General features: G+C 44.6%; 1 protein-coding gene across 1 annotated transcript in view; it reads right to left on the reverse strand.

Moving 5' to 3' along the window:
- Positions 1–24,508, reverse strand: part of LOC139625582 (partitioning defective 3 homolog) — a 358,479-nt gene that overhangs the window by 182,842 nt on the left and 151,129 nt on the right. The window contains exons 6-7 of the mRNA XM_071485696.1: positions 3,740–3,846; positions 2,805–2,888 (exon numbers count right to left, since the gene is read on the reverse strand). Of these exons, the coding sequence (XP_071341797.1) occupies positions 2,805–2,888; positions 3,740–3,846 (191 nt within the window). The remainder of the gene's footprint in view (positions 1–2,804; positions 2,889–3,739; positions 3,847–24,508) is intronic.

Consider the following 24,508-nt stretch of genomic DNA (forward strand, 5'->3'; position numbering starts at 1 on the left):
CTTGAGCTGAGCTGCAGAGAAGCTGCTGTTGTTTACGTGTCATGTCACAGGACACGTATACAACAGCACATTTAAATTGTTTGCCGCAGACATCAAGGGCAGATTTGCGGAGCTCTTTAGCATTTCAGCCAAACAGGGCCACTCTCAGAACATTGCTCTAATTGGCTGCATAATGTGGACATCCACGCTCACGCCTCAGACTCATCTCAGCTCCTCGATGGGGGTAAATGCTTCAAGCATTAAGTTGAAATTAAAGATCACAAAAGGCCCTTCCCTCCTTCTCGGTGCCTGAGCCAGCGCTGCCAGGTCGGCTTAAGTGTGCTGAGCGGAGAGTAATTGCGGGTGGTGTGGAAGTGGACATGATTGTGCTTTATCTCCATAAAAGTTGGCAGCTTGAAAACAGAGTATTGTGTGCAGAGATACAGCATGGACACACTGTAATGACTTCTGATCTGGTGGCAGACCAGAGACAGGAGATAAAGGAGTTTTGGCTGATCCCCAATCAGTATTCAAAGCAGCGGAGGAGGGGAGGATTGGGGATAAAGCAGCATCTTTTAGGGATTTGAAGAAGATGATGATTTCATAAAAGCACCATTATTGTGATGACTGTAATGCACTGCCACACTCTCAATTCCTTCCCGTCTCACTGATGGGTTTTTTTTTTTTTTTTTGTAGATACTTATCAGTTACTTGGGGGAAGCAGGAGGGCTGGAGTACAGTCTAAATGGCATTCTCACAGGCTGCAAGTCAGGGAATTCATTAGGCTTCAGATATAAACACAAGGAGTTTGTAGTTAAAAGATTCTCTGCAGACTCTGGAGGAAAACACTGTATGAGGCTTCGCAGAGTCCTGCTTTTTATAGAACATGAGAAACAGCATTGTCCGATGGCTTTACTCCATCTTGTGGCTGGGCAGCAGTGCTGAGAGAGAGGATCTGAAGGTGGCCACCTGCTCTCATCTACTGCCTTTAATCAAATAATAATCCAATCAGGATCCATTTGTGCACAGCAATTATGTCCACAGTTTGTTTACAATTAAAACTGGTCATGGAATGAGAAGTTCATTAAGCAAAGAATGCATCTGAATGCATGTGTGTGTGTGTGTGAGTGCATGCATGTGTGCTTGTGTGCACATAGTTTATTTATGTGTACACACAGCACTCAAGGTAGAGCTGCTCTGCTCACTAACTATTTGCATGTGTGCAATAAAGAGAAAAATACAGCGAGAGTCTGTGCTGGAATACACCTCTCACAGTAACACCACGCTGCTCACAGTCACACGGGTGTAAGTTCATTTTCAGATAAGGTTCTGTGCATTTGTGTTTGTCTGCGCAAGAGTGTGTGTGTGTGTGTGTGTGTGTGTGTGTGTGTGTGAGTGTGTGTGTGAGAGAGAGAGAGAGAGAGAGAGAGAGATACTGTCTACTGGAGTGACAGAGTCTCTAAGCTCTCTCCTGCAGATGTCTTCCCCCTCCTGCTTGGATCTAACTTGATGTCGGAGCAGTGGAGCAGAATGCAGGCAGCCGCTGCTGGAGCGCCTGCAGTTCCTCGTTTGCTGTCTGGTTTTGCTGGCTGTCTGACCCCTGCGTCCCTGGTCTAGACACTAATGACAGCCCACTGAGCCTAATGCCTCTTGTCCTAGTGCACAGGAAAGAGCCAGGCCAGGCCATTAGCATCATCCCACTGACCAGACGCTAAGTCTTATCATGTCTGAAGTTAATTGAAGGCTCTGATAGCTATTAGTGGCATCCTTAGCTGATGGAGAAGAAATTCACTGGCCATGCAGCATTACTGCTATATCTTACAAGATGCTGTCTGATTTTGTGGGAGCACAGAGTGAGCTTCAGGACAGCAGTCTGTCGAATAAAACGTTGGATTTGAACTTTATAAATGCTCCATTTCATTTGGTGCCACTCACCATTCATCATTCTCTTTCCTGCTCTGACTCAGGATAACTCAAAGTGTCACAGCCTCTCAGAGAGAGTCAATCACACGGGGTCAGAGCTAAATATAGTTTCCTGACACTTGCTTATAAACAGCAATGGGATTAGTGTCCCAAAGAAATGACATGCAGCAGTCTTCAATGACAGCTGCCGTCATCCCATTTCATCTCCTCGCTCCGTCTTTTCACCTCAGTCCCCTGCCTCCCTCCTCCGGCACTGAGCAGTCACATTCACCTTGGTGGCATGCCAGTCCCTTGGCGTGCAGCAGGGATCTGTGTTATACACAAGCTTTTAGTTTGATTACATCTGGCCACTTCCTCTGTCCTTTATTTTTTTTCTGGGATAACCATAAACTGAGGAGCATTACTCCTCTTGTCCCCTGTCAACGACACTCCCTCATCAGCTCAAAAAAAAGGGAGCAGTTCCAATCACCTTGAAGGCAGAGGGGACGTCGCTGTGACATAGGTTAGAATAAAAGAAAAGAATAACAAGACTTAGAGAAACTGTGCAGTCAAGAGAAACTGCTTTCATCTGTTCTCCTTCCCACTGGGGCTTCTGAGCTGCGGGATGTGAGCAGTGATGGGTGTTGGTGTGTAGTTTCAGCAGTGAGGGTCACGAAAATAAAAAGATTGCCAGGAGAATTAGAGTGAATGAAGAAGACAGCCCAGAGTAACACGTAGAGAGAGACGAATAAGAAAGAAAAAAAAATCAGAGTTAGAGAAAGTGAGAAAAATGAGTAAAAAAGATGAGTAAAAGCAAAAAGGGAGCAACGTCCACCGGGCGTCAGTGCAAAGGCTGCAGGAGACGTAACGAAGCAGCGACTGTTGTACACCAAGCTGCAGTGATTTCCCTCCTTGCTTTTTACCTGACATCCTGCGAACTGAAAGGCACTACGTGGATCCCCAGTGGCCCTCCTTCATTGGACACCTCGACCGGCTTGAGCATGCCTCTGCAGGACGATGATGGATGTGGCCAAGAGGAGGAGAAGAGGGGGTGGGGGAGAGGGGTGGGGGGGAGACGTGCATGAATAAAAAAATATCAAGAATGACAAGAAAATGCAGAAAAGCAGGAATACAAAAGACGACATGGTCAAACACAACGAGGTTGACGGGGGGGGGGCTATACAAAGTCATCCATTACAAAGTCAGGCTGGTGGACCTCAGGGTTGATTAGAGACCCAAATGGAGACTCCAATTAAGTGATTAAGATCGGACTGTTGTGCTAAAAGAGAACAAATTAATTGAAAACGTGTTAAGGAGGGAGGGAGGAGGGGGAGGAGGTTCATTTGTGGAGATAAAGACTTGAAGATAAAGGAACACAAGTAACCGTAGATGCAGATGTGTGTGATGGCTTTGATGGAGGAAGGCCTTGGTCTGGGTGTCAGCTTTGTGTTGTCACTGTCACAAGATGATGTTCAGGTGTTTAATGGTGGCGTTCTCACAAACATCCCCACCTCTGGTGTTTTTTGGAATATATAAAAAAATATATATATTTCCCTCTCTTACCTCTAAATTTATACAGATAGTTTTATTTGTTTCCATGTGTCTTTCTGGGAACAAACATTTTCAATTGAATTGTTCAGTGCCGTGAGCACCGAAAACACAATTCTCCTGCTGTGGTGGAACAGGAACAGACTGTAAAATTTGGATGAATAATACTGATACTATCTATGTGATGTGCACCAGGAGGGGAAAGAGAAAGTATGTTTTTGTTTGGAATCTGGGTAAATCAACCTTTAAAGACATATTGTATGGTATGGTAGGTGGTGGTGTTGGGGAGGTTTGCTGGGAGGCTACTCACTCTAGACTTAACACCGGTGAATGATCCAGTGAGGAGTCGGCCCTCCCTACTGGCTCTATCCGCTCAATCCTCCTCTCTTGTTTCCTTTGCTCTTCTTCCTGCTCCTCCTAAAAAGACAGAAAGAAAGAAAAAGACGGGATAAATCATTAAAAAAGCTTTCACCCTCTGTCGTTCTTTCTCTTTGGCGGTGCTCGTACCCCACACCCCCTCCCCTCCTGCCTATATCTCTCCTCTGGCTTTTAACACAATTACTTCTATTCTAAATCAAAAGGGACTTTCAGCTAAGGGCACGCTGGGGCCCTGATGCTGCAGCAGACACAGCCCTCCTCAGCCAAAAAAACCTCGGAGACTATCGTGACAATGTGGCCCCTGATCAATTGCTCAGGCCCAATCAATCAGGTCTGGCCTTGGGGTGTGGCACCACTGCTGCGTACTTGCAGAGACGCAATGAGGTCCACAGTGAAGGGAAGTGGTCGTGCTTTGCTGTCATCTGTTTCTCTCACTCTCTTCATTTCATTTACTCTTCTTCCTTCAGGGCCATTAGGCAGCGTGCCTGTGAGGCGGCGGCTTTTACAGGCACGCCAGACGTCTGAGGACTTAACTAGGCTCTGGGATGAGACAGTGGCTTCATGCTCCCCTTAATGGGGGATAAAATCTTTATCTGAGCTCTCTCTCTTTATGGGGGTCGGCACAGACTGAGCAGGGCACTTCCACGCAGTGTTGACATGCTGTATGTAGAACATATGTAATAACACAGGGTTCATTTTCGACCAATCATCGTCTGTTGAAGGTCGGTTACAGGAAGAGCTCTGGAGGTTCATCACGCTCAACATCACAGATCCCTCATTTGAAAGGAGAGAGAAGTTTCAGCTTCGGCTTCCACTCCTGTTCGTAACTGTGTGTGTGTGTGTGTGTGTGTGTGTGTGTGTGTGTGTGTGTGTGTGAGCCTGTCAGCATCCAGGCAGCGCATCGTCTCCTTGGGAGGGTCTGCTGAAACGCTTTGTTAGCCGCAGCTATTTCGCCGCCCTCACCCCCATCACCTTCTCTCTCTCTCTCTCTTTTACTTAAATGTCAAGCACATCCAAATAGGTCTTGTGCCTCTCTGGTTTCTTTATTGAAATGAATTCAACCCTTTTCAAAGGCCAGAATATTTTTGGTGACACGCATGAGTGGCGCATGGGGGGTGGGGGGCTCTGTCCCCAATTTATTTATTAGAGTCGAGGGGTAAGGGGCGATGGGGGCTTGAAAATTTCATCAGCCTTAGGAAACCTCCACTCACCCTACCTGTCTGTTTTCCCCCCTCTCGAACTGTCCCTTATGAAAATGAGTCAGTCAACCAGTCACCCCCACCTTTAATTACGTGTCAGCTGAGGTCCCGGGCGCCTCGTGGGGCATGTTATTCACAAAGCTTTTTTATGAAAACCCCTCAGGTGGGTCGGCTGGATTTATTTCTTTTTTTTATAAAACATTACGCTCTGCACAAAGGACCAGGCCACCTGTGGGGCTCCATAAATAGGACTGGACAAACAGAATAAATAAGACCATATAAGTATACGCCACAACACAAGAGTGACAGAAAGTGAGGTTTGAACGCTGACTGTGAAAAACACCACTGTCATACTCAGTGACCAAAATGAGGGAGGCGATGGTGCCTGGCATCTGTGGCTCGTTAGACAACAGAGTGATCAGCGAGGCGAGCTGATTCACAGTGTATCATCACTGGAAGTGACATGTAATTAACTTCAGTAACAGTGGCTCCCAGCAACAGTCTCTTCCTCTGTTAGTTTGCTACTGTAGGTGGAAAGGGACTGCAGCTCTCTTCCTCTGCCTGACGACGTGATGTGGGGGCATGAAGAACACGTACAGACAAAGGAAAGCTGCTGTGTCTGTGATAATTACCATCAGGGCACCGAGGTGAAGGGATCAATCACTTGCAACAGGCCAAAAGCAAAGAGAAAGCAGGCACAGTGTGGGAATTTGACAGGTAATATTACCATAGAGCAGCGCCAAGGTGAGATGTCTGTGATATTTCTATTCAGGTGTGAAAAACTGGGGAGGAACTGTGAAAATGTCACTAAAGGAAAGAGAGCGAGCGAGCGAATCAGAGCGCGAGAGCAGAGACCAAATGAGCTGTGAACGAGGAGTGGGATGGGCGAGATAAAGAAGAGGGAGAGCCGGAAAGTGTTGTCTTTAAAATCAGCCCCGTGGTTAAAATCTCACTCTGTTAAAGCAAGCAGAAAAACCTGCAAACAGAGAGAGATTTTCACTCCAAAAACAAAAGTGTTTTCTCCTTGACAGAAGTGCAGCAATCTGCGCTACACACCGCTCACCCCACCGCTCAGATATTGACTTTCCTTCCAAGGACATCTGTGCAGCAGTTGAACTACTTTGGGTATTGAAGCAGAATCATTCCATTGTTTCTGGCAGGATTTGACATGTTTCCTTATGAAAAATGTGCTAATGTGTTGTACCTCTAAACTGAAACATATCGTTGTATTGTCTCACTAAAACAAATACACCACTGGTGTTGCTGGTGCCAGTGTTCCTCCACACTTCCTCAGCCTGTTTTCATTCTCATGTCTGAACGCTTGAACTTTCAGTCAATTTCCACCACAAACCCAGACGTTGACTTGTTAACAGTGATGCTGCAGGCAGGGGGCTGCTGACTTCCAATACACTGAGTGTTGAGTCAGTATTGCAGGGGTCATTGCCTCCTTGTGTGACCAGGGGTGGAGGAAGAAGTCATCACCCTTTATATTCACTGCCAACCCACTTATTGTCTGTGGCAAAGCTGAGCACTGAGTGACAGCAGAGGAGACACACAGTCTAAATATACCTCCATCTCTCTGTGCTCCTTCACTCTCCCTCTCTTTTCTCTTTGAATCTCGCCTTTCCCCCCCTCTCTAAAAACCCTCCATTCCGTCCTCCCCTGAGTGCTTTTAGCACCCTGTTGATCCCTTGGTAACCAGTGGAGTGGTGAAGCAACAAGGCTTTTCAAGTCTCCATGGCACTCACTCCTTGCTTGCTCTCCCCTCCCTCTCTCCCTCCTTCTCCCTCCCTTCCTCCCATGTGATAGGGAGGGCTCGGAGCCCCTGATCTGTGGCCAAAAATCCAACAGCCTCTTTGACAATGAAGGGAAGCAAAAGCAAGGGCTAGAGACTTGGCCATCGGACAGCTGTAGCATTAGATTATTGAGAATCATATAAGAGAGACAGAAAGAGAAAGGGATGGGAGAGAGGGATAAAAGAGGGATGAGAGAGGGATGAGAGAGGGATGGCTGCAGAGTGCAGAGTCTTGTTACCTTCAAATGGACAGACAGGTTAGAACAGGGAGAGAGAGAGAGAGAGAAGAAGAGTAGGAGAGAGGGAGGTAGCAGCTGTCAGCTCAGGAGGGAAAATGCTGCATACACACACACACACACACACACACACACACACACACACACACACACACACACACACACACACACACACTGAAACCCACTGCTTGAAGGTTGGGGCAAAGGGTGTGTGTTGAGGAGCTGTCATCCCCCATCAACCACTGTCCTTTAGGACACCTACTGTAAGCATGTGTATGTGTATGTGTATGTGTGTGTGTGTGTGTGTGTGTGTGTGTGTGTGTGTGTGTGAGAGTGTGTCATGCCATTAGCCATGGGCAAGTACAACATGTAGCTGTTTGGGGAAACTGAGGGGGGAGGGGTGGGGGTTCCCTCCTGAGCCCATCTTTGGCGTCAAGGGTTTAACAAGGGCAGGTTCAAAGGTCACAGCAAATGGTGTGTTACTGGCCACCGCCCCTCCTTGAGGGCCGAGGTCCACATCTGTGTGACAGCATCATGTGTGGAACAGGCCTCCCTGTTAGACCATGTCACACACTCTCCCACAATGAGCCGTCTGTGCCGAGCAGAACAATGGAGGCCACAGAACAGGATATAGAAATGAACAATGTGGTGCGTTCGCTGTATGTAAGAGTAAAGGAAACAAGCAATTTATCCAAAATGGCTGTTGAAATATTTACAAAGACTCCCCCGCCTCTCCTCTTGAATTGGAAAGCTAAAAATATGGAACATTAATGGTGTGAGGTGCCGTATGACGCCCCTTATGGAAACATTAAACCAGCCAAAGGTAACAAACCAAAGCAACATGTGAAAAGAATTTGCTCTCAGCGAACAGAGGTGTAAGTAAGAAAAGAAAAAAGACACAACAGCAGGGGCGGAGGCTTTTCCTCTCCCTCACAAAAGGTTAAGGAGCCATAATTGTACCCTCATTACCTGCAGTTAATGCAGTTCGACTAAAGATTGTACAACAGTGAGCAGGACTTCACAGCAGTGACATAGAGAGACAAGCTGCGGGTAATAACTCCTAATAGTGCTATTAAAGTTCCTTTGACCTCACGAAACAATTACAATCTTTTCTATTTGAGGCGTTAAAAGAAGTTTCCTGGCTGTGAACGACCAACGATCCCAGCGAGCAGCGGCCCTCAGCAGCTGCTGGTGGACGGCGTCCAGTGTGTCGATGGCCTGGTCAAAGACGTGAACTGAACATATGCGGATTATTCTTCATGTTACAATAGGTCTTTATCCCTCAGAGGAAGCTGCCATTAGGACCAAATTAGGCCCCAAAATGGCCTCTGTGATTAGACTGGACGTGACTGTTGCACACAATGACCCAGCCCCACCCTCGCCACCGTCCTTAACCCTTCGTTCCCCAGCGGACTCCACTGCCATTAAAACAACCGATACGTCACAATCACTGGGATTAGGAGACGTGAATTTAAATATATGTCGGGGATAGGGAGACGTTATAAAAGGCAGGGGGCAAACAGTTAGTGGATGATGATGCGGGGGTCATAATGACCTCCTTCATCCAAACCACAAATTCCCTAAATGGCCTTAATGGTTGTCAGCAGAGAGGCAAAAAAAAAAAATGTTTCAGCTTACATCCTCATCTTCTTTAAATTGATATGATCTGAAGGGTCGTGATGATGTAAGCTAATGGTCATTTCAATACGCAGCCAAAGAGGATTTATTGTGTTGACGTGAACACAGAATACACAGCGCACTACCTACTGTACCGGGCCTTCCTCCAGTCAATGTTTCATTTGGCAAACTATTAGCTCCCTGTTGGAGTGGAAACAGTAGATCTGGAAAGAAAAAGGAAAAGAAAATCAAAGCAGTGTGACCCTGTGTGACTGCCATCTCTCGCTCGGTGTGAGAGAGAGAGAGAGAGAGGGAGAGGGAGGGAGGGAGGTTAAGATACTACAGTGCTGTGTTTGTTTGCCAATGAGAGAAGACGAGGCGGTGCCCGTCCTCTGATGAGGACATGTGTTGTCTTTCATATTTCACACCCTGCACCCATGGGCTCCAGCCTTATTCAAAGCAGAGCACTCGCATCCCAGATTAGATGTACTATTCCTTTTGATAATGAGGAGAAGGAGTCAAATATGTGTTGTTGTGCCAGGTGAAGACAGAGGGGAGTGTGGAGGGGCACCAAGAACCTGTTCTGAATTTCTGAATTGAAACCACTTCTAATTTTTTATGAAACAAGGATCTGTTGAAAAACCTGCTTTTGGAACATGTTTCCTTTTATACTGTTGCTCGACACGTGCCGGTGCACATGTACAAGACGTCAGTGATAAACATTGCATCTCTGTGAAAAAAAGGATTTCACGCAATCGAGGGAGTTTGTCTGAAAGGACTGACACATTTTCTGCAGCACGGTTTGTGAATGCAGCATTTTCATTCTCAGCTCATGGAGAACAAAACAGGACACACTCATCTTTTGTTTTTATCTCACCTAAAAAATTAATAAAAAAAACACATTTTACTTTATTATTATAAAAAATATATCTCTATTCTCAATTAGATTTTTTTTTTTGGCCAATGATGTGCATCTTATACTTGATCTTCAAATGGCCAAGTTTAATAAAACTCTGCCATCCCAGCGCCTCCTTTTAATGAACTCAGAGTCTCTGTGTCTTGTTTTGGGAAGATGTGGCTTCTGGCTCATAAAAGTTTGGGATTTACTTGAAGCAAATTACAGGGACAGTCAGATTCCTGATGCTGTTAGGCAAATTAGATCAGAGATGTGAGGCTGCATTTGTCCACATCAGGACAGGGAGCGGCAAGATGTGGAGGGGGTGAGGTGGAGGGGGGTGGGGGAGGGGGGATGGACAGTGCTGTTTGAGGGCTGACATTTGGAAAAAACAAAGGGCCGTCTCTCTCGTTCTCCCTCTTTGTCTCTGGACTACGATCTTTGTCTCCTCTCCTGTCTCTGTCAGAGGGAAACATGCTGTGTGTGGAATACATCATCTACCAGCGCCTGTTTCATATCAGGCCTGGGCTGATCTATCAATGACACAGCTGCCTTTGCCTTAGACCACTGCATCGTTAAATTGCACTTTAATTAAATTAGGCCTGCTAATTATGAGGGCTTAAATCAATCACCAGGTCAATAACAAAGGCCCAAGGCGGACGGAGAGGCCCAAGACTTTTTCCAAACCTCATCAATAACAGCCGCAACCGGAGCAGACCGCTCCTGTAGCAGAGCCGGAGGTTCAGACGGGTAGGAATTACTGTGAATTGAGTTATCGTCACCGGCTTTTGTCCAGAGCACTTCTTGCTCTTACAAGCTCTGTGAATAATGTTGTTTGAATACAGCAGAAGTGTTTCAGAGAGTCTGGATGTGCATGTCATTTTGCATCCGAATAGCACTTCAAAGGGGGTGCTTCATGCAGATTAAGAGTTTCTGGTGCATAAAAAAAAAAAGAAAAATAGTTCAAAAGGGATATTATGACTTTCCAGACACCTGGTTTAGGTGTGGGGACATGATTGTGAACAGATAATTCTGGGGGCTGAGTGCGTGCCCCCCCCTCGAGCGGATGGTCCCAGCTGAATCCTGGGTCTTTACCCGTGCATTAAAAGGAGCTCTGTGGTGCTTTTCACAGATTAATCATCATTTTGAGCTTATTAAGTGGGAGGACAGTCTGCTTTCCCCTGCTCAGAACGTTTAATCCATCTTTCAAACTGTGAAGGTCAGTGAGCGAATGTTACCCCCGTTGAAATAATAGCGGCTGTTTGAATTTCAATGAGAACACCCTTGGTTCAGATCTGTATTGTAATTAAATATGTTTTCTTTTCTTTTCTTTTTCTTTTTTTTTTTTTTTTTTTTTTTTTAGGAGACCCCCTGCAATTAAGACCCAGAATCAGATTCACACTGACTTATTGAGTAGCACGGCTACTGCCAATAAACCTGCCAAACTGTCATGTGAACTGTTTCGTACAAGATCGACCGTGATGCAAAATGTATCAGCGAGTAATGACAGGAGGGAAAATGCAGACAGCAGCTCTTCACACACTCACATTCATCCTCTATAGGATGTTTTAACACACTGTGACCTTAAGCCCTAAATACACTGAACATGAAGAAGGAAGAAATGATGAAAAGGGAATGAGGGTGAATGATGTTGAACTATGAATAATTTAGAGGGAAGTAAAGCTTTGGTACACACTGCAGCAAGTTATTATGGAGGGGGGGGTGGCACTTCCACAGATCAGCGGTTGTTTGCTGCCTTGTTTGAGCAGGTGGGGTGGGGGTGGGGGTGGGGGGTGGAGTGGGGTGGGGGGGGGTGAGTGCGGGAGGTGCATCGGTAGCATCGTAGGAGCAGTGTGGGGTGAGGTGGGGAGGGCTCTTTCTATTTCCTTTTAATTGGAAGCCGAAATTCTTGGACGAGGGGGAGAGAGAAAGCCATTTGGCTGAGTCCTTGTTCTCAGCCGGGGCTAAATGAAGGGGGCCGTGTGGAGATGAGGGGCCTGTGGAGGGCCAGTAATGAGGAGAGGTCCCAAAAGACTCCTGTGTAGCCACAGCAATCTAGTGAACCCAGGAAGGTGGGGCAGGGTGTGGGAGGGTGACGGGGGTGTGTGTGCTTTAGTAGAGAAAAGAGGAATAAAAGGGAGGTAAGTGGAGGGAGGGAGAGAATTATCACAACCTTGTGATTTTGTTATAAAAAATCTATTTTTGGTGTGGTGAGTGTAACATTAATCAAGCTATTGATTGATGGATGGAGTGAGCTAGTTAGAACTGATGATAAGTTACCTGCTAAATACAACAAGTGGTTGCAATCGCTGATGAGATGAGAGCACAGGGGAATCATCAGTGTCTCAACAAACCAGACAGACCGGAGCATCAATCTGCAGCACATAAACATTGCAGCCTACACATGTAGACACACACCAAACACACACACAGGGGATGCATAGGCATGGACGTAGGTTTGCAAGTGGATGGTAGGGACATGTCCTTGCAATATTTTGGGAGGACAGAGGTGAGAGATTTCGGCATGCAAGCATTAGATTGGCTGGAAGGGTGGGGACTATCTGGAGGCTGTTACATTGCACCTACTGCCAGACACGGAGGAGGCGAGAGGACACATGGCTTCATGTTGTCCATGGCAACACGTTTGGACTTTGTAGATAAAACGCCACCAAAAAAGAGACATCAGGACTAACAGGAGTACCCACATTAATTTAAAATGAAAACCTGCTCTAGCTACCTAATGTCATCAGTCTTACATTAGTTTTTTTAATACTGATGCATCACTGGATCAGCAGCATTTTACTGTTGTAGCTGATCAAGAAGCTACTTTAGCTAGGAGCTAGTTTTAAATGTGAAACAAGGGGAAAGGGGAACTGCATCATGGGTAGGACTGCAGAATATAAATATTGATGTTGGATGGAAAAATGCAAAAATATTGTTTGTCAGTTTTTTCTCTCTTTTCCATTAACAAGTAATTTCCTACAGTTTACTTTCTTAGTCTTTGAATCTGTTACAGTGTAGTTTTTATTTCAATGTGAATACAGTTAATAAACCAGTTGACAGCATTAAAAAGTTCTCTTTGCCCTGGAGGGGTGGCGGGGTTATTGTGTCCCCTACCAGCCCAAAACCTACGCCCTTGTGCACAGGCATACTCACATATCAAGGTGTCTCTTCATATTTCAGCCAATCACATAACAGCATCAGCTGGATTCTCACCTTCCAGCCACACAGACGCACATAAACCCTGGACATGCAAACCAACTCCTGTTTCTGAAACGGAAAAGGCTGTCAGCGTGGTTCAGCTTGACATCATGAGCGCATGTGGGAATATCAGGATGTTGTGATGGAGCTCAGCAGGGATGCTATTCTATACAACAGCTCCCGTGGTCTGTATACCTGCAGCAAAAGAGGAGAAGACTGCTTTGGAAAGCAGCTGTGCAGGGACAAGCTCTGCCCATTAGAGCGGATGCTCCTCGCTGGAATGACACCGTTAATGCTATCTAGGCTTTTCCAAATGCAATGTGGGCATCCAGCCTTGAGACACTGATACCACTTATTTTGCATGTTTTACTGCAGACAACCTTACCATAGTTTTTTTTTTTTTTTTTTCAAATTATTCATTGTTCTCAGACGTTCCAGACGGCATCCATTCATTTCACTGAAATATGAGGATTAAAGCTAGCTCCAGATAGGTAATCTATTACCTGCTACTGCAGTCAAGCATGATACAATTTGTCTTCCAGGGTGGTGAATTAATGTGTTGGTGTGATGCTCCAACATGCAAGATTTTAGCATTTTAGCATAACAAACAGCAGGTTCCTTAATAAGAAATGATAAAAAAAAAAAAAACAACTCACAGCCTGTAAGTGCAACGCTGAAAGCTGGGCTGTCAGAGCTTCCTGTCAGGAGGCATCTCAAAGTCTTCTGTGTTTTCAGCTACTTTGTGAGATAATACCAGCATAACTTTTGGGAAAATAAAGGTGACACTATGTTCGACTGTGTGACTGATTATCTGCTCTATCTCAAGCAAATTCAAAGGTTTAGTGAGTTCATCTTCATACCGGCACTGATGGGTGCCTGAACTCCCCATCATGCATCAGTGCTTTACCCGCCAAAGTTTTACTCACTTTGACCCATAGGAATCTCTTTTCCAAAGGACAATAAATGAAGGGGTAGATACTGATCAAGGACAATTTGCCAGAGCTTTTGACATTTGATGGACACACACTGGCGCCATGAAACTTTTGTGTAACCTGACAACCATTATGCTCCCACATCTGTCTCTTTTAGGCTTTTCTCCATTAAATGTAGATATAAAACTGGATATAAATGGTTCAGAACCAAGAGATGAGCAATACCTGAGTGAATCCAAATCATACCTCTTAGCGGAGAGGCACATAGTGGCTGGCTACCATGGCTACATCTGTATGGAAGGACCAGAAATAGACCAATTGGCCCTCTACCATCTCTCTCCTCATCGCCCTCTCTCTTTAGAAGCTCTCTGTCCCTCCATCTCCTTGGGTGTGAAATTAAACCACCCCGTTCCACTCCACTCGCATCCAACTGTGACCACTTTTGTTCTCCAGCCAATGCAAATGAAACGGCTCTGTTCGGCCGAGATGGCGAAGCAGCCCCATCTCATGTTTCTCCACAGCCCCCGAGTCGTAGATGTTTACTGTCGGTCAGGGCCTTATTACATTCCTTCAGCAACTTAAAAGCATTGGCCCCCTAATGGGACCTATAAAACAGTGAGAAAAGCCTATTGTGACAATGGAGCTCATTGTGTCAGAGTGAACTCATTTGGCACTCTGCGGAAAGTGGAACTGCGTGCCATATTAAAAAAAAAGCTGTGAGGGAAAGAGAGGGTGAGAAAGGAGAAAGAAATCAAATAATAGGAGTGAATGACTTCACTGTGGGAAACTGGGCTCTGTCAATCACCAGAGTGTGAGCTTTTTAGCTGTAGCTGCAGCAGAATATTTTCATTAGCTCTATAACTTTACTTCTCTCGTCCTTTGGGTTGGAGGAAGGTTTTGGTGTAAACACCTTCCCTGAATATTGTCTGTGCTCCTCATACACACCCCTCAGCACTTTCCTCCAAAGCCACCAACACCGCCCCCACTGAGGAAAGTAAAAAGATTAAACTGAAAATACAGGAGGATAAGAACAAAAAGGATTCCACCTTGAGGAGCAGTGTTAAGTGTGCATCTTCCTCGCCCTCACTGCCTCCCAAGCCAGTCTGACTCCATGCTGACGGCCCCCGTTTTATTCCCTGAAATCATTATTGTCTTCAACTAAGGTGCCCCTGCTCCCTGTGATTTGTGGGTAATGAGCTGGCACCCCCCTGCCCGTGTTCAATTATTCTCATTGAGAAAGTGATTTCTCACTCCACAGAGCAAATCGGAGAAGGCAAATGCGTGAACTCTAATCAAGAATTAACACGTTCACAACCAGCGGTGCGGAGGAGGATAGCCACCTTGATAGAGCAGAGGTGGTGGAAGCATGGACACAAAAAAGGAGGGGGGACAGGAAAAAGGGGGTAAAGGAGGTCACTGGGGTAAAGATATTTTTTTTGCACCTGTTTTAGTCACCCTTAATGGTTATAAAGGGAGAAAATAAAAGGACTGTCAAAATGGGTGACGTGTTTCCAAGTGAAGAACAGACGGGCTTGGCTGAAGGGCAACATCTGAGCAGTTATCAACCACTGAAGAAAAAAAGGGCAGGAAGCAATGAATACGAGGACGAGTACAAACTTCAGAGAGAAACATGAGCTGTGTCCTCTCTCAGGGGCCGCATCCTTCAGAGGACGAGGTCTACGAAGGCGCAGCCCTTCATAGCTGTCGTAGACCGCGAAGGTCAAACCGAAATGAGACGGTCTGCTCTATGGAGAGAATTTTCGCTTTGCATCACCAGCTGTGCCCACCTTTACCGTTGCATCGCAAAGCACGGCTCCTGTTGCCTGGCAACCTTGACAAAACAAACCTTTCTTTTGCAGAAACTTGAGGTCTTAAGGCCCTCGGTTTTAACAGTTGTACCGTTTAACTGAGCTGAAACCCAGTACTTACATTTAAAAATGTAATCCTGCGGTTCTCTGTCAGCCTTGTTTGCTGCCATATTATTTCCATTACCACCACACAATGAATCTTGGGATAGATTGGGACAAGAAGGATCCACTTGTTGGAGCCTTTGTTGCCCAGGAAATGAAGGACACATTTCTCAGCCGCATTTGAAGAAGCTTTCCAAATGGAACAGACTTGTCGCCACTGTGACGCAATCCATCTGCAGATGCAGCCCCTGAACTGGGACTTGGCTATAGAGACTGAGATGAGGAGCGAGGAGGAGCACACATAGCTCACACCAAGAGGAAGAACACTTGATGTTTGAAACTAGGTGCTCTGCAAATTAAAGAAGATCAGACTAGTGTTTTATTAACCACTGAATATCATGGTGGGTAGGTATTACCTGCAGTACTGTATCAAATGTAAGTTATAATTTATCAATTCTAATGCAACATCTTAACCACGTTCCTCCCTTTCATTGCTTTTGTTGTTAACTTTTATTTCCCACATACTTTTCCACTGTCATGATAAAATTCTGAAGGAAAAAGTCACGATTTTTAATTCTCAGGGGCAAGTTTCTGCATATAAATAGTCAAATGGCAGAAAAAAAACGATTTCAAATACATTAACTATCAGCCCTCTGAAGCCTGAATCAGTCAAACTCTAATCTGAACAATCTCGTCACACACACAGACACACACACACGGCCACGCACACACACGGTCTGCAGAGCACGACAGGTTAAACATTTTCAGCCTGATAGAGAAGAGTGTTGGCAACTTCCAAAAATGTCTGCCGCCTCCTCTGCTGTTCAAACAAGATAAGAAAAGAGACATGATTTGCACAGTTTTCAATAAAGTGAGAGAGGCAAGAAAATAAAGGAGAGGGAAAGAAACGGCCGACGTGACATGAAACAACAGAAAATGACAGTGTTTTTTTTTTTCCTCTTCTTCTTTTTCTCCTTCCAGAGAGGCTGATTCCCATTTCTGAGAAGAGGCACATTTTCAGCTCTGCCTCTCCTCCAGTCCCTGCTGGAGGCCTTCTCACATCCTGTCCTTGGGAACTACATTTGTCTGCTGTGTTATGTGCTTGGGATTAAGTTGTGAAAGTTGTCCTGAATTGCTAAGCACTTATTTCTATCATTCTTATTCCCTGTCTCTCCCTGTGTGTCTATGTTTGGTGTGTGTGTGTGTGTGTGTGTGTGTGAGTGAAGGTGAGAGGGGAGCCACCTTGAATGCTAACAGACACAGAGAGCCAAGTGACAAAAGCTTCTGGGCAGAAAAGGTGGTGGATGGTTGACTGTCGTGGTCTCAATATAAATTGTACACATACACATACTAACACACACACACACACACACACACACTCACACAGTGATTATCACTGCCGTTTATTTCTAACAAAGATGTTAAGTTAATAATGAGATGTTAAATTGCCTTATTTTCATAATTGCTCATTTACAATCTATTTTCCCTGCTGTGGAATGAATCAACTAAATGATGCTACCAACCGTGTGAATGTTACCTGCTCAAACACACACATGCATGCACACACACACACACACACACACACACACAGTTATTTAATGACACTATAACGACATTGCATTGTGTCGCTGCAGGCTGCAGGGTTCCACACGCAGCTTGAGGCTGAAACTTTTAAAGCAAAGTTATCTAATTTAGACTTTACTGTAAATATGAATTTGCTTCAAAATTCAAAATTCTGCTTGAATGTGTGTATAAGAAAAGAAAGTAAAAATATAAAGAAAACAGAGAGGCCACAGTATTTACAGCTGTGTTGTGTCTAATAATAAACATCATTAGTAAAAAGACGAATGTAACAAAGGTTAGGCTTCCTCACTTTCAGTTCACACACCAACAATGAGCTGGGTCAACCAGCGCTACAAGTCAGTGCAAATCTGCGACGCTGCGAGGTGAAAAGAGGAGGTGACTGGTTCTAAATGAGGCTTATAAAGCAGAGCAGGTCTTGCAAGAAATGGTGGCAAACAAACAGTGGTCCATCAGGGGTCGTCACGTTCTGCCAGCAGTTCAATGGTGATGGCTAATTAAGAGAGGAGAGGCCACCGTGAGGCTCATCGTTCTCACTCAGATCCTCAGCTGGACCGGAGCATCTCTGGTGAGCTGCTGTTTACACAGGGTTCATGTGGAGGGAAAAAAAGGCTCCACCGATATCTATATCTGTACCTCACAGAAGTATAAAGAAGTTTGAAAGACTAAAGTCTGACACTCTGTCAGATCTAAAGACAACGTGTCATCAAGTCACAGTTTTTAGTTTAAGAGTCTGTAAAAACTGGGGATCTTGCAGCATCACTATTTGCAGACTATGCCTCAATTGCTTTGAGATTATTTCCCATCATGTTCCTGGTGGACATTTACAGGGAGAAAAAATGTTCTGCTTCCTGTCTGGTGCCAAACCCTAACACTGAACGTCACTATTTACATGAGACTGAAAACTTAAGTTAACATTCAACATGTTTGTTTCATCGTGACGTCAAAGACGAACTATAACGATCTATAAATGTATCTATTCAGTTTTGTTCTTTAGTTGTGACTTTGCATCACAAAACCAGTGTGACACATAATGGACAGACATGTAGAATATATATATATATATATATATATATATATATATATATATATATATATATATATATATATATATATACTATATAATTATATAATTATATATAATTAATATATATAATTCATTTATATGATATATCCTGTCAATGTAATAAAACAATAAATCATATGACAATAAATATGCTAATATTATAAAATATAATATAAAAAGTGTAAAATAATAATATTAATTGTGTGGTGTTGTTATGACATAACAGTATGTATTATATAGATAATATAATAATTCTAAACATGTTATATGATAATAATATAATATACATTGTTATATTCCTATTATTATTATTATTAAAGCTTGAATGATTTCAGTCCAACTTTGGAAATGTGTCCGTGTTTGGTGTGAGGCCAGCGTTAGTTGGGAACTTTTGCTGACAGTTTGATTTGCATTAGACATTTTAAAAGTAATTCAACAACCAGATTTTTTAACTCCTCCTCTTGTTAGATTAAATGAATTTTTAAAGTCAAGATTTCTTGCAGAGAGAGAGCTGGCAGAGAAACAGAAACAGGGAAGAGGCATACAAATAGACACGATGCTTCATCGGAAAAAAGAATAAGAGGCCGGGTACTGAGCTTGGAGTGTTTGTTGATTGCACAGCAGCTCCTACTGGTCAGGCCCACAGGCAGCAATTAGAAAAGACATGGTGAGGACATCATGCATGTATTCATACAGTGTAGTGTTTTTCTGAACCGGCACACAAGCCCTCTTATCTGCCTCTGTGCCTGTTCTGGAGCTGGCCGACCTTCCTCTGAGTGTTTCAGGGAGAACTGAGAGGGTCTGGATAAGTGCAAAGTCCTTTCTGCAGACACAGGACACTACAGCGGGGCTGACCGCATCGCTCTGGAATCTGGGTTGTTTTTCTGTGCACTCTCCTGCATGCAGCAAACCCCTCGACCTGCTCTTCATCAAACATCCATCCAGATTAACCCAAACATAATGCACGGACACTGCGTCCACCAGACAGCACTGGACGGCGGGACGGAGGGACAGAGAGCTCACCTGTTTCTGAGTCCTTCAGAGAGACAGGGAGAGACAGACAGAGAGACAGGAGGACAGACAGACTGTGAGGCAGGCAGGGTTTGGGGGTTAGTGCTGTGTTTGCTCTCCATGCTCAACTGCTCTAACACTGCCCGCAGCTCGCCTCAGGGTCTGCACCCTGTGTGGGCTCTACCAACAGGCTCACTGAGTTCACTCACCAGCAACAGTTCAGAATTAAACACTAACTTTTGTGCAGATCTGACTTGCCCAGGGGTTTTCCAAAGTGTCCTTATTTTTATATATTTTTTTTTTATTGAGCTCCCCCACCTCAAGGTTTTGAGACGCTGAGTCTTTGAATTCATTGTCTTTTTAATTAAACAAGTGAAACAGAGCTGTAGTTTGACTTGTTTTCAAAAAAATTGAACCTGGATCTTGAAATACAGTGGCAGAGGCACAGTGAGAGAAACAACACCCTCGGAGCCCAGTGACTCACTGATGTTTAACCTGCTTTATTCTGTGTTTCTACTGGTTTTAATCCCACGGCCTGAGACCTCAGTGGAGAGTCCGGCTCCAGATCCCAGGCTACCATCCCTACGTCACCAAACACCGCCTGTTGTTATTGTTCTGATTGAGAGACCTGCAGCGGTTACAGACTGTGCGTTTAAAGACACCACATCTGTAACTGTTGTACCCAGTGTAGCACAGAGGCTGACAAATACTTAAAAGCTAGTCACATATCTCTGAAAGAGTGGTAGAAGTAAACTTTGAAAAAAAAACATTTAAATCATATTGATAGTCCTGTGTTCATTAATTGGGTTTCATGTTGCTGCTCTGTAAAGCTGCTAGTTTTCTGATGTGATAGAGGGAAAAATAAAAAATAAAAAGCATGAGAAAACGAGTTATTGACGAATCAGTTCACAAACATAAATCAGTGTTTGTTTGGGAAAAATCTTTGATGTGAACATATAAAAGCAGAGGGAGCGCCTTCACACGGCTCCTCGCTCTCCTGCTGAACAGACTCATCTTGTTTTCAACACGCCGGGCACCTCGCCACTTTGGGTTTCCTTTAAAACTCGCCAGACAAGGTGTCTCATTTAGACAACAAAGAGAGGGAGGCTCTCCGACAGCTGGAGGCTCCATCAAAGATGTCTGATCAGAGCTGTTTCTCCTCAGACATGTTTTGGACGCTGTTATGTAACAGTTGCGGTGGGTTTTTTTTCCTCTGTTTCTCAGTTTGTTATGAGCCTGACTAAAACAGCATTTTCAAAGTTCAAATATGAGACGCCAGAAAATAAATCACTGAATGAATTCAGACCATATTAGGAGAACTATTTGTTTTAATAATGTTCCATAAATAAAACATGATCATGGGTCATTACGATAAAATATCCCACAAACTCTGGGTTTTCTGGACGCACTTCAATCATCTCAGTGTCCATAACCCAGTCTGAGGGGGACTGGGTTAGACCTCTCTATGACTGACAGCTGGTGTCAGTCCCGCCTCTGCTGCAGCTCATGATAATGGCCTCCAGTCCCCTCATCAAGGCCCCACAATAATACTGTGGGGAGGCACTCAGCCAGATCTGAATGCGTGTCAGCGTGTGTGTGTGTGTGTGTGTGTGTGTGTGTGTGTGTGTGTGTGATGCTGAGTGAGAAGGTCCATTAGCATTCATCAGTAGAATAACAGGCCAGTTAACATCAGCTGTTTATAGAAAGAATAACTCATAAGGCCTCAGTGTTTATGGGCTGATACCACAGAGAGTGTGTGTGTGTGTGTGTGTGTGTGTGTGTGTGCGTTCATCTATAATCAACACTCCCCCCCGCAGCAGTATTTAACCACCAGCTCTCCACTACAGTCTTCTCCAGACTGTTACTCTCGCTTCACTCACGTCAAGACCGACTTCTAGCATCACGATTCTTCGTGGTGTCTATCTTCATTTCCTTGTGTCCCAGGTTCAGCACCACAGCTGACAGTTTCCTGCCACGTCCAGTGACTCCAACCCCAGCCTCATCATCTACGGCCTGTCCCACTCCCCTCAACCAAGCCTGACCCACATCACTCCTTGCACTACGTTTTAGTTTTCAAACACATCTCTTCTGCTACGTTTTCGCCTCCCATCCACACTACTCCAGACTTTTCGTGCCCCAAAGACGGAGACTTTTGGAAATGCTACTGGAGCCATTTTAGTTTGAAAACTCTGGGGTTGTGTTGTAGTCTGGATGGACGGAAACTAAGACTTTTGGAAACGATGACATGACACACCATGATTGGGTCTCATCAGTCTTGACTACCAGTGGTGGAAGCAACATGAAAAACAAATTACAAGTGTTATTGACCTTGTTGCCTTTGCTAGCATCTGTTAGCAACCTGCTACAACTCTCTTTGCTTTTCTCGTTCTTAGTATTTTCTGCAACTAATAAGCTGAGCACAGCTAAGAGCAGACAATCTGGTTCCTGTTTACACCGGCTCACGCATGCCCAGTGTACCTGAAGGGTCATGTGTGTGTGAGCTTTCAGGTGTGTTAGTGTGGACGTATGGAGTATGGAAATTGTCGTTGTCTGGACGGAGGCCGTTTTCATTTTAAAATGTAGCAGTGTGGACCTCAACCATCAAAACCCAGGTGATAACAAACCACGCTTCCTGACCTTGAGTCTGTCAGACCATTCAGTGTGTGTTATAGCAATTTGACAATGAAGTGAATTTATTGACTGATTAGCTTACATGAAGACATTTACCTGAGACGACTCTGGGAGAGACGGCCTTGTGTGTACGCTGAACGTGTCTGTATATGTGTAAGCAGCGTTTTATAAAGACACCAGACTGTGTTCATCTGAAATCAAATCCTGAGGGACCCACTCCTGGATTGACCCAGCTTCAGATCCCTCTCTGAGTGGCACTGACGACAGGAGGATCACAGACTGTACAGGTCAGTGGTGTCGTGCATCCAACTTCCCCAGAAACTCTTTGAAGCGTAGAAGTCAATGTTCCTGACTTCACATTCCTAATTCATAGCAGGGGGTGGGGAAGGGCCTGCTTAAATATAAATGGTGAAGTTAAGCACTTTAAGAGAGCGCCGGGCAGAACAGAGCTGCTCCACACGGATCGACCGTTACAGGAAAAGATTTGAAGAAGGAGAGCTTCAAAACTTCAGGTGAAGTTTGACTGAAGGAGACGAGAATGAATAAAGTTATGAAATGATGCTGCTGCTGCTGGAGCACGACACACACACCCACACACACACACACACACATATACAAAGTAATGAGTGCGTCATTTGTTCTGGAGAGAAATGAGTGTGATGCCCTTTCTTCATTTTTTGCTTTTATCTTTACTCATAAAGCAGAACAATGAAGTACAGCAGATAAATAATCCATGATAAACAAACAAGTGCTAATTGGTGTGATTTTACTGAAACCTTGTGAGTGTGTGTGTGTGTGTGTGTGTGTGTGTGTCAACTCATTATCTTTTCCAGCCCTTTAGCACTGATCACAATTCTCTTTAATTAACCCACTCGATGCTGAAGCGCTGCCTGTCCGTCAAACAGACAAAGAAAACAAAATATCAAACCGTCGTGTGTGTGGGCGGGAACGGCAGCGATGGAGGCTGAGATACAGTGAGCGAAGGAAAGAAACAACTGGCTAATTAAGTGCCTGTTTGAAACCTCCTCTGTGTCGCCTCTAATGAGCAGATTTGTGTTTTGTGAATCATCTTAGTTTTATAGCTGTCACATCGCGAACACTCAGGCAGCACCAAGTCCCAGACACCTGTGAAGTCTTACACAGCGGAGCTCCTGCTCTTCTTCATGAGCTGTTCACTTCCTGATGTTATATATTGATTATATATTAGATATTGAAGCCTTTGAGTCCCATCCATCCATCAGTTATACTGCTTATCCTTTGGAGATCAGGGAGGGGGGTTAGAGCCAACCCCAGCTGACACTGAACAAGATGTGGGGAACATCCTGGACCAGTTGCCAGTCTATCACAAGGCTGAGATGTAGGGACAAACAGTCATTCACACTCACAGTCACTACGGGCCATTTAGAGTCACCAACTAACCTGACCTGCATGTCTCTGGACTGAGGGAGGAGGCCGGAGCACCCCGAGGAAACGAGCTGACAGCAGTAATCACTGCACCACCGTGCCGCTGTGTTTGTGTCCCCTTTCAGCTGTTTGCTTCTTTTCCACTACAGCTCGGTTCAAACATCCGAGAATCAAAGTTTGAATAAAACTGAATACAGATACAATCAAATAAAATGTGCACACACGCAGACAGAGGGTTTGGTAAACAGACCAAAGTAACAACTCTCTCTACTGCTGGATGTTATCTTCAGTGATACAGGAACAGTTTGACATCTCTTTATAAGACTTAAATAGAAAGATGGAAACCAGTCTCATGTATCTACAGGAAATATGAAGCTACTGCCAAGAACTGTTTAGTTTAGCACAAAGACCGGAAACAGCGAGCCATGGTCTGTCCAAAGGTGACAAAACCCACCAATAAAAACCTACTACAGCTCAGTAATCAACATATTACATCTTAATGTGAAGGGTTTTTGTTTGTTTGTTTGTTTGTTTTTTAATTAACTTTCAAATGATAAACTGAAATGTACATAATCATAAGTCTGCGAAATAAAGAAATCAAAGCTTCACAAACTGACGTGTGTATTTTCATGTTCTCATATGATTTCAGTTCCGTGTCTGTCAGGGGAAGCTCCACATGCTCGGTGAGAGACAGTGAGTAATGACAAGAAGAACTTAAAAAAGACTCACGGGACTTTTTTTGTAGCATGGCTAGGCATTGTATTAGAGCAATACTGTAGCTTCCCACGCACTAAATACACACTCCACTAAAAGGGTCTTCTTCACTGGATTGTTTTGTCCTGACAGATTGTCTAGCCACAGATAGAAAAAAAAACTGTAAAACGACACTTAAGAATTTAAATACTTCCTGTACCACTGATGTAACAATGAACCTTCACCAGCATGAGACTAGAGAGCTACGAGAAACCCTGATCACTGTGGCCTAGACATTTATGTGATAATCCTGATAAGACAAATGGAAAAAAAAGTCATCAGCCACAGGTTTGGTAGTTATGATCTCAATCAGCTCTTTTCTCTTTTAACTGTTTCATTACGTCCTGGTTCGCTCTCATATCACCTCCGCACGTTTCACGCCCTCTCACTGCCCTTTTCTTTTTCTTCAACATGAAGAAGAGATCGATTAAACACCTCCTACACAGGTCGGAGCAAGGAGCTGAGGCGGT

This window comes from Trachinotus anak, unplaced genomic scaffold, assembly GCF_046630095.1.
Source record: "Trachinotus anak isolate AG129_WGS33_773 ecotype Australia unplaced genomic scaffold, CSIRO_AGI_Tana_v1 ptg000009l, whole genome shotgun sequence".
Classification (NCBI taxonomy): domain Eukaryota; kingdom Metazoa; phylum Chordata; class Actinopteri; order Carangiformes; family Carangidae; genus Trachinotus; species Trachinotus anak.